We start from the raw sequence: 10644 nt of genomic DNA on the forward strand, positions 1-10644 counted from the left end.
TTATTTTTAGTTGGGTGATGCATTTCCTCTGACTTCTGACAAAGAATCCACAGAATGCCAGTGGGGGGAAACCACCTATTTTTCATAGCATGGTGTTCATAAAATCCAAGCAATAAATGTTGGCTCTGCTTTCAAGAGCCTCGGTAGGCACAGTGATGAAGAAGCGCATAGCAGCATTATGCTATTGCTGCACAACATAGTAGACAGATGCTAGAAAACATTTAACACTCTGAAACCAATGCTGAGAAACATTCTTTAATTGCAGCCCACCAGTTTTTATACTTAATTGAAATTAAAGCGGAGATGAACACCAAACTGGGAACTAGCACAACGTTTCTATCAGCGTAACATAACAGCACAACGCCATGGCTTTCTCTCTCCAGAACACCTTGGCAAAGGCGCTTTATGACAACAAAGCGGAGTGCTCGGATGAGCTGGCCTTCCGCAAAGGAGACATCCTGACAGTTCTTGACCAAAATGTCATCGGCAGTGAGGGCTGGTGGAAATGTTCCCTCCATGGCAGGCAGGGCCTGGCTCCTGCCAACCGCCTCCAGCTCCTGCCTGGCACTCAGGCCCTTCCACTGCCTCCTTCCACCCACGGCGATGTCCCAGAGCCACCAGCAGGCCAACAGAACATCTACCAAGTCCCCTCAGTCCCCAAGCTTCCTGTGGCATCCTCTACGTACGAGAAGATGGAGGGGTGGGTGAAACCACCAGCTAGGGCCTGCACTCTGCCTGCCCAAGGGATATATCAGGTACCGGCCTTGGCTGCGCAGCTGCTCAATGAACGGACCCAAAGCTCAACGCGCCAGGTAAGAGTATCAGTGGCTAGTAAAGTAGTAAAGGTTGTTGTAATTAAAGTAATCCTAGGCGAAGGGAAATAATAATGGCTATTGGCCTGAAAAATCCAGGGGAATTTGCAGCGAAGTCGTTCAAATAAATGGTGTTTAGGAAATTCCCATAAAGTCTCACAATTTATAGCATTATGGGAGAAAGGCTGATCTGGGCAGTATATGAGTCTCCATATTCTGTAGTGTCTCACTGTTTTTGACAGTTTAAGGCAGCTGTAAAGTACAGCAGGAAGTACAGAATATACAGTTTGTTTGGGGGAATCTAGAAATGATTTACAAACCCGTCCCAAAGTTAAACAAGACACAGAGCTTTCTCCCCTGGCTGTATACAGCATGCATCTATCCAGTGTCCTCTGGCACATGAAGGGGTCTTTGCAATCATCTGCACAGGAAGATGATTCCTAATAAACAAATTGTCGTTTGAGACTGCTGGCTTTGATGTAGTTTCTCAGAGTGCTGCTGTCTCTCTTTTTGGCTGTTCAAGGTTGTCATTACCCTTGCACAAAGCAGAAGCGCCTACTTTAGACATGCTGAAGAACACGGGGTTGTTCAACAGTGAATGGGGCCTCAATCAGTTTCTCTCCCAGCCTGTTTTTACTGCTGCTGAGACAGTGACCAGGGTATGTGGGATGAGAGCAGTTACCAGCACCCCTGGTTAGGGGGAACTGCAACCCATTTTTCCAGGATTTCATTACAACTGCTGGCCTGGCTTTTTCTTTCTCCCTGTTTCTTTCATTTGGCATTCAGATGAAACATGTAAGTTTTGTTAAAGTGAAATTTTGTTAAATGTCACATAAAGCATCTTAACATCAAAAACTTGAGCTTTCTTCAGCATAAAATTAATTGGGAGTCTTCTATAATAAAAGATAAATAGAGCAGGTGTGGAGGGAGTTCAAGTGCAAGCTTTTGTTGGGTCCCATGAGCTCTTCAGCCCAGGGTAGTTCTTTATTCTGTGTGTGAAAACCACATTAGAAATGTTAATTGGCAAAGGAAAGACGTTCAGCCCTGAACTGTATAGCCTTTCAGGCTGTTTAATGAGCATCTGATTATGGGACTCAGCTGGCCAGCTTTCCTCCTGCTGTGTTGGAGGCAAGCTACAGGACCAGAGGTGCTGGTCTCTTCTTTGTAGCAAATGGGTGCTGGAAAATGGACAAATTCAGTGCATCTCTAGTGACTGAAATCTCCATTTTCAGTACTTCAGCTGCACACCCAGACCTCATACACACCTACCATAAAGGCAAGCTCAAACAGGGAAATGGCTCCAAAAGACCCTTGTGTGGTTGCTGTGGTCTGATTTCTCTGTGTTCATAACCCTAAAGAAGGCAAGACATTTGCAAACTGAAGTGAGATCAGTCCAGGTTTTCCACATTGTACCAGCAAATCAGGCCCTGAAGTTGTCATCTTTTTCTCTATTCAAGTGCATGGCCCAATATTAGAGATCGTTGGCTTTTCCTATATCTGTAATTTCATTATACGTGCCTTGCTTACCCTACCAGGGAAAGGAGAAAGGGAAAAGAAAAGCCCTAACCTGCTTTTATTATCTAGAAGTTCAGCTTTGCCTGAGCTGTCTCCTGCACAGCATCACAGCTGTTGTTACAACAACTGTACCTTGGCGGTCACAAGCTGCACACAGATGCACCACAGCATCCTGGACTGCCCTGGGTAGATCCTACAGGACAACTGGCAAAGCTCCTGGCATACTCAGCTGTTCCCTGAACAGCTGGGTAAAGCCACTGTAAGTCTTTGAGGGAGATGATTGAAAGCAATAAAACAAAACAAAACCTCTCAAAGGCTGTATGCTTTCACTCTATACAAAAATGTTTCCCAGAGCTTAGGGCATCTTCTTCCATGTGACTAAAAGTGTTATCAGTTAAGGAGAACAAATCATTTTATAGTAAGATGTTTCCTCTACTGTATACTGAATAGACTTTTTCCACATGAAAATGCCAGTTAGTGCTGTTTTGCAAGCAAGGTGGCTCATGCTGTAGAGCACTGAGGGGATCCGTGTTCACCTTTTCTTTAGATAGGAGCAAAGAGCTTTCACAAAGACAGAACAAGCAGCTATGAACCTGGAGTCTTGTTGCCCTACCACGTTTCCCCTAGATTTAGTTGCTGCGACTATTATATGATGGAGAATATTACATTAATTCTGATATTACACAGTTTGTTTTAATGCCTCATCTCCAGCAGCGTTTCTGTGGGTCAGTAGTTTGTAATCCTCTCTGTAAAGCAGGCATGGAGACCCAGGCTAAACCATGCTGAATGAACAAAACTCTGTTTCTGAGGCTGATGAAAAGATCTTTCCCATCATTCATATTTTGGCATCTTAACTAATTGTCCCACAGACCTGGTCATAGCTCTTAAAACAGTGTTTTAAGCAAACAGGGGAATTAGTTTGTAATTGGCCTCAATAATGTAATTCCCATATCAGACTTCTGTTTAAAGAGCTGGACAGGACATCAAGGTAATTATGTTTTCTCCTTCCAAATGAATAAATCCCTTGAAATTACAGAATAATGCACCTCAGCTTGTATCTTTTTGCTGCCATTACTCCTGCTAAATACGGCCTGACCTAATGGCTCTCTGAGAGTGAAGAAGTAGAAATTCCCTTGCTTTCTTTTTTTAGTGGTTCTGCTTTTGGGCAGTAAGATTTAAGTGATAGCAGAAGCTTGATTTTTCTCCAAATCCTTCCCCTCCCTTGGCTAATCACGCAGATTCTTTGAATTGTATGTGCCCGTACTTATTTGAAAGAAAGCAGAAATGAAGGTGAAGGAAAAAGTATGAGGCCTGCTTGTAAGTTTAGCTCCTCTCTATCACCATAAGTGAAAAGCTGGAAGGTTTTTAATCACTTAAGAGCTCTCTATAAGCGGCCTATTCAGCTAGTTGAGTTTTCAAAGATGTCCTGAGCCTACTGCTGACTGCAGTTCCCTCATTATTTGTTTTTCTTCCCTTCTAAGCACCTGTTTACTCTCCCAAGAGCATCCCGGGCTTCAGTCCCAAACATCAGAAGTGAGGTGTACAACGTTCCCTCCACGCAGCGCCGTGAGTCCCTGTTCACACAGGTAAGTCCTGCTGTGGTCCCCCCATGCAGCTGGGACCTTGTTCTGCCTCCCTCCTCTCAGAAACATAGCTGAAGGTTTAAGGTTCAATTCTAGAATTTCCCTGTTGGCTTTTTGCAAAATTTGGCAGAAAACCATGTATTTTTGGGGAAGTTCAAAGCATAAAGCAGTTCTCTTTTGAATCTGTTAAACACTTTAGATTAATGCATCTTAAACATGGTTATGTTTCTAACAAACACTTTTAGTTTTACTGTCACTGAGTTCTAGGGTACTCTTCCACAGGTGAATTCCCAGTACCAGAGCGGCCAGCCTCTCTGCTTTGGTTTATCCATCAGGAAAGGGGCTTTGTCTTTGTGTCTCTTGCCTAGGAAGATTTCAGGATGTTTGCAAAATGTCTGTGGTGCATGTACAAAAAGCCTAAATGTCACCCACACCACCCACCCTCTGGGCAGCGAAATACAAGGGATGAGATCATGTAACCCCAGTTCATTCAGAGGAAAGACAACATGCTGATCAGGTCTTCCACTGGAGCATCCTGGTTCATGATCTTCCTCTTGATAACCTGTCTCTGTGGAGAGCAAATGTCACCATTCCCCCTGCATCTCTGCAGTGTGTCCCAGCCCCATCTCGCTGCCCACCATGCAAAGCGGGGCGTGCAGGATCGCAGCAAGTCACAGGAACCTCACACCCCCTGGTACCAGCTGGCAGTGCAGGGTTCAGCTCACCTGAATTCACTTAGTACCAAGCTGTAACAAAGTGGGTTTGTTTTACCCGCTTTGTATTAATGAGGTGATCCCTGCTCAGCACCAGCACCAGGCTGCAGGTGACAGCTGCCTTGCACCACCTAGTGCTCATCCCCGTCCTGTCCAGCTCTGCAGACAAGCACTTCAGCAGCTCTCCAGCAGATCAAGCCTTGATCCAAACTGTATGATCTGAAAGCCTTTGGATACCAGCAGAGTCTTCAGTGGGCTCTAGCGAGGATTGAAGCCAACCTCTTTGCTTTTCCCTTTGGCCAGAGCGCTGCCACTCCGCCCACAGTACGAAAGGGCTCTGTGCTGCTCAGATCCACCGAGTGCTTCCAAGAAGAGCAGCAGCTTTACAACATCCCATCCAGCCCAGAAAAGACAGGAGGTGTTAATCACAGAGACTCGCCAGTGGCCAATGTAAGTAAGGTTCATTGGGCATGAGAGAACAGTCTTCTTTTACTACTGGGATATAGGGTGTGTGTGCTAAACTTCCCCCTGAGCATGTTTGTAGGTGAGGGTAATGGGGATAAGACCACATCTTCAGTGCAGTCCTTTGTCCTTCATATCAAAAGGACGAATACAGCCTGACTCCTGGATAGTCAGGATGCCTACCAGGACAAGGACTACCTCTTCTTTTTATGACAGTGTGAAAAGCAAATTCAATACTGTGCATTAGCGAGTGTCGGATTATTTGTAGTATTCAAGCAGAGAGAAACAAACTCTTCCCCTTGCATGCGGCACTCCTGCCATTCCATCTGGGAGAGCAGCACCCTTGGTTTTGGGGGCGGTATTGAGGTGTAGGGCAAGCATCCTGTCTCCTCCTCACTGTTTGAGGAGCACCCTCCTTGAAGAAAGGGCTGATCTGAAATTTCACAACAGGAAATGCCTCAATGGAAACTCTTTATTAGCTGAATGCCAAATATTTCAGTTTTCCTGAACAGTTTTAGGATCCGAGACAATTTTGACAGGTTCCCTAGCACGTGTGCATGGACACTTCTAGGGTTGGCGAAGGGTTCCAGGGCAGACCAGCCCAGGACAGGAAACTGGAGGCTTCATCGTTTTGTGGGCTTAAAGAGAAGTGCCATAGGTTCATGGCTGCACCGCAGCTGGAGAAGCCAGACTTGAAGAGAGTGTGGTTTCCCCAGTGAAAATAAAATGGAGACCTTGGCATATGAGCAAGTGCTCATTGAAGCTGGCATTCCTGGCATCTTCATGGCTATTAACAACCATGCCAACCAGCTGCAACAGCCTGGAGCAGATTTCCTTTTGGAGACGCAGTTTATCATTGCTTCCAAAATGAATTTTTTCTTAGAATTCTTCTTCATGGGGAAACTTAAAAAATGCTGGCTTTGGTCTAAAACACCCTTGTCTGCGCTCCCTTTCTCATGCACATTTTCTGCAGAGGACCTGGCCAGTTCTTTCTAAAGTTTTTATTATGTAGTGGTACCTTCAGTTGTTTCTTGTTGTGACACACACCTGTAGCTCCTCCACTCCTTCCCACTTGTGCTTTGTGCTTGTAAGGCATTTACATATGATCTATTCCAAAGTGTCTCTTAGTATTAGTTTGGATGTTCTCACACAAGAAGTGGCCTTATGTGTGCATTTTCAATTTCACAGATTTCAGCTGTGCACGCATCTTTTTAAGGCATTGAATGAGATCTATAGACATCTTAGTAAAACCCATCAAGTAAAAAAAATTAAACTCACTGAAGCTTTTTGACAATGGTTAGTTCTGCCTATTGGTGGCTTCTGTTTGTCAATGTATGCATACGAATGTGGGTGGGGATACTGAAAAATCAAGTGTTTTCTTATACAGAGGTTAATAAAATGTTACCTGCTTCACTCTGTAAAGCTGAGTGTCTAATGTTTCCTACTAATAAGCTAATATTTAGCTTTTCTTATAGTCATTTCAGAAAATTATGAAATGAAAGTGTCCCACGCCAAGGAAGATACCACAGATTTCACTGGCTGGGGATACTGCTGTGTGACTTAATCAGTAGTGCTCGAAATATTTTAACCTCCACATGTGCAGCCTGTGCATTTTAGAAAGGAAATAAATACTATGGGTTAGACTTTTTATGGTACGATTCCATTGACATTACTGGAGTCACATACATTTGCACACTCCAATAATTCTTTTTTTTATTGTTGTTGTTATTGTTGTTTGTTTTGGTTTTGTTTTGTTTTGTTTAAAAAAAATGCTTATAAATCCTGTGTGCTCTGTTGCAGTTGTATGATGTGCCTCCCAAAAGAGAAACCGATGCTTCAGGGAAGGGATCTCAGAAAAAGTGCTGGGGCCACTACAATACGTTGCCAAACCCTCGAAAGTCACAATGGATTTATGATATTCCAGTTTCACCTGAAAAAATGGGATTAGAACACAGCCCTTCTGGCCCTTCCTTGGAGAACCAGGTGCTATACGATATACCCCCAGCCAGGTACAAGGCACCAACAAGTACTGAAGCCAAAGGTGTGAATCCACAATTATACGATATTCCACCAACACAACGGAAATTAGTGTTTCCAGATGCCCCTCTTTATGATATTCCACCCCCAAGGGACATGCTCCTTTTGCCACAAAACGGTAGCTGTGAGGCACCCCCAAGTCACCTGGATCCAAAGGCAGAGAACCAGACTTCTGAAGAGAACGTTTATGATATTCCTAAAGGTTTGCCCAACACTTTGCAGTCCAATAAAGAGAGGGAAAAACCCAACAACAGTTCTGGAAACCAGGCATACCGTGTTCCAGTCCAAAGCTCAAGAGACACCAAACTAGAACACGACAGATTATCTGTTCCTAATGCGGACAGCAGAAGCAGCACTGTCTCTAAGTTCTCAGACTCTTCTGCTGAGTTTATGTCATCATCAGAAGAGCCTGTCAAAGAAATTAAACTGGATCTTGATGTAGCCATAGAGACACTGACTAGACTGCAGCATGGTGTATCCAGCTCAGTTGCTAGCTTAATGATTTTTGTGAGTAGTAAGTGGAGATTACAAGAACACCTGGAGAAAAACATTGAAGAAATTCATAGGGCAGTTGATCACATAAAAGTATCACTCAGAGAATTCTTGGCCTTTGCTCGAGGCATAAAGGTAAATGCCTCCTACATCACTGATAATAATCTTCAGACCAGAATTAAAAAACAGCTGGAAATTCTTATCAACTCATTCAAAATCTTAACAGAAACAAGAGAAGCTCTAAACAACTGCAACTGGTCACTGGAGGCTTTGGTCCTCAGGAAGCCTCAGAACAGCCCAGATGATCTTGATCGCTTTGTTATGGTAGCTCGCACAATTCCAGATGATATCAAGCGATTTGTATCCATCATCATTGCCAATGGAAAACTTCTCTTCAGAAAGAGTGAGAAGGAGCAAGAAATGAAGCAATCAAATGTGAGCCCAGAATATAAAATGGCAAAACAAATCCCAGTGCCAAGAAGAATAGAAATAGAATCGCTTCAAAGAAATGCTCACGACAAGCCGAGCCAAAGTCAGGTCTCCCAAGAGAAAACAAAAGACGATGATATTGAGGACTGTGAATATGTTCAACTACAGGTTAGCATGATACGATTTTACACATATTCTTGATTTTTTATAGGCATTAAGTCATTAGCACTATTTTATCTTTGCATCAGAGCAAACTTCAGTTTGCACAACTACTTTTTGATGGCACAGGTGCAGTGACCAATAATTTTAAGTAATGAAGAGAACTGGCATTAGGGAATTTGCCCACATAGAAAGACAACAGTGAGAGGAGATTTTTAGCTTGTCTGTTTAAATAAATTTGAGAGACTTAATATATATATATATATATATATATATATATATATATATATATATATATATATTTAGCTAGGAGTTCACAACTTTTTTCTTCTCTTTAGACTAGTGGTTGCTTTCTTGCCTGTACATTCCATTTGTTGGCTCTGAAAATCATTATACGAGAAATGCTGACTTTCTAACTTGAAATGTATTAGGCTTTTGTAGAAAATTTTGACTCACCAAACTAAACTCTAAATTATCAAGCTTCTTAGAATAGAAATGGTCATTTGTTAGAATTATTTTTCTTATAATTACTGAAATGCCTGCTAAGAATCTTCCTCTTTATTGGTTTTACAAAGAAATGCTGACTTGTCCTTGGAATATAAGAAATGTTTTGTTTTGTTGAAGCTGATTTCAGTCTTAGACCTTGCAGGATCCTGACACTAATATTTTAGTAGAAAAAACTGCAGTTGGTTCCAATACATTTATCATTGTAGTCCATAACATGAAGCAAACAGATTTCATGTTACTTCTCCTGAAGTAAGTGGAAAAACATATTTATACTCACATATTTTATGCAAACTATTTCAATTTTGCTTTCACTTTGATTTTTAACAGGCACAGAAAATCATTTCAGGTAAAGAAGTGTCAAAGAAGAGTACAGATTCAAAACCAAAGGTATTTCTGACTTTCAAAACTATTACATAAAAGGACTTGTAGTTCTTTATTTCTGTGCTTGCTAAAATTCAAAATAATTTGTGTTTGGAAGCACATATCTATACATAAAGATCTAGTTATTTTCTCATAGTTCATTTTCCCATAACTAGTTCTTCAAATAAGTGCTGAAAAACTATGCAAAATATTTTCCTCAAATATAATGAACTAAAGTCATACTGTTCTTTATCTATTTGCCTGTGCACATCATTTGGGATAAGGCTGTGAAAGGTTGTACTTCAAAATATCTTGTAATGCACTGTTATAAAGACTGATTCCCATTATAGTACATTTTTAATTATTCATAACCCTCATGAAGACAGTACCATTAAAAATCAAGTCTGTGTTTTGCCCAAGAGCTTGAAGTCCAGACTCTACAAAGGATTGATATTTAACTACAGTACTTTGTGTGCTATCCATTACTAAAATTGCGTTCAGTGAAATCTGTTTAGGGAACAGGTAATTGGGAGAAAACAGCATTATGAAGCACAGTACTTTGTAGAAAGAAAAATTATTCCAAAAATATTCTGGGCTGGGGATGGGGCAATTTGGAGCCCGTTAACTAAAAGAACTTGTACGTGAAGAAACATGCAACGAATACAGACTAGAACAAATAAAGAAATAACCAGTGTGACCCCAAACTGACTCTAATTACTTTTTTTATCCCTTTTCTAGGTCTTGCCATCTTCAAAAAAGAATGTAATTCAAAGCAAGCAAGAGCCTGCAAAGAAAATAGCTCTTCCAGAACATTGTAGGCTGTGTTTTGGTGCACTTCAAAAGGCAATTGCTGTATTTAATAATAGTCTGAGCAATAACCAGCCACCTGAAGTCTTTATATCCCACAGCAAATTGATCATCATGGTAGGTCAGAAGATAGTGGATTCTCTCTGCCAGGAAACTCAAGAAAGAGATGCTCGGAATGACATTCTCCATAGCAGCAGCCGGTTTTGCAGCCTCTTGAAGAACCTGGCTCTTGCCACCAAAAACGCTGCAATACAATATCCAAATGCAGATGCAATGAGGGAACTTCAGAATCAAAATGATGAGCTGTATAAATATACACAGCAGTTTAGAGCAATGATGGAATGAAAGATGCTTCATGATTTTATTTTTTATTTTTTAGAACAGTGGTGAAAACTTGAATCTCTTCATTATTAGAGTTCTCCTTGCTCCCTTTGTGTAGGAACCAAGGGGAGTGCAAGAAGCTCAGTGCTGCCAACTTTGTCCTCCCCAAGTATTCCTACCAGGTTGTCCTCTCTCAGGTACTGATGCTCATTTAGCAGGTGAAGACCCACACAATAGCAGACAGAGAGGATTTGTAATATTGAATTTGTACTTTCTCCTCCGCTGTTCAGACACTGTCTAGAAGTGTTATCTTACTGTTGGGGCAGAGATGTTTGCTGTGTATTCGAGCAAATTTTATTATCTGATTTTTTTTTATTATTATTTTTTTTTCTATACAGATAAATATATTTTCCTACTTTTTTTGTTTTTCTATTTGGGTATGTAAAG

At 41.6% G+C, this 10644-nt stretch overlaps 1 protein-coding gene across 1 annotated transcript; it reads left to right on the forward strand.

Annotated features, from left to right (window-relative positions):
- The first annotated feature begins 287 nt into the window (after positions 1-287).
- Positions 288-10575, forward strand: CASS4 (Cas scaffold protein family member 4). The gene is made up of 6 exons (XM_032198526.1): positions 288-812; positions 3809-3913; positions 4927-5073; positions 6886-8211; positions 9037-9096; positions 9808-10575. Exons 1-6 carry the CDS (start codon positions 366-368, stop codon positions 10219-10221), a joined length of 2499 nt encoding a protein of 832 aa, XP_032054417.1. The 5' UTR covers positions 288-365; the 3' UTR covers positions 10222-10575.
- The last annotated feature ends 69 nt before the right edge of the window (positions 10576-10644 follow it).

Source organism: Aythya fuligula, chromosome 16 (genome assembly GCF_009819795.1).
Source record: "Aythya fuligula isolate bAytFul2 chromosome 16, bAytFul2.pri, whole genome shotgun sequence".
NCBI lineage: Eukaryota > Metazoa > Chordata > Aves > Anseriformes > Anatidae > Aythya > Aythya fuligula.

What these genes read in the sequence shown, in the direction of transcription:
- CASS4 (XM_032198526.1), top strand. Translation starts at nt 366, where the DNA reads ATGGCTTTCTCTCTCCAGAACACCTTGGCAAAGGCGCTTTATGACAAC. An exon ending in GTGAGTCCCTGTTCACACAG is followed by an intron (nt 3,914 to 4,926) that starts GTAAGTCCTGCT and finishes CCCTTTGGCCAG; the next exon opens with AGCGCTGCCACTCCGCCCAC. An exon ending in GAGACTCGCCAGTGGCCAAT is followed by an intron (nt 5,074 to 6,885) that starts GTAAGTAAGGTT and finishes GCTCTGTTGCAG; the next exon opens with TTGTATGATGTGCCTCCCAA.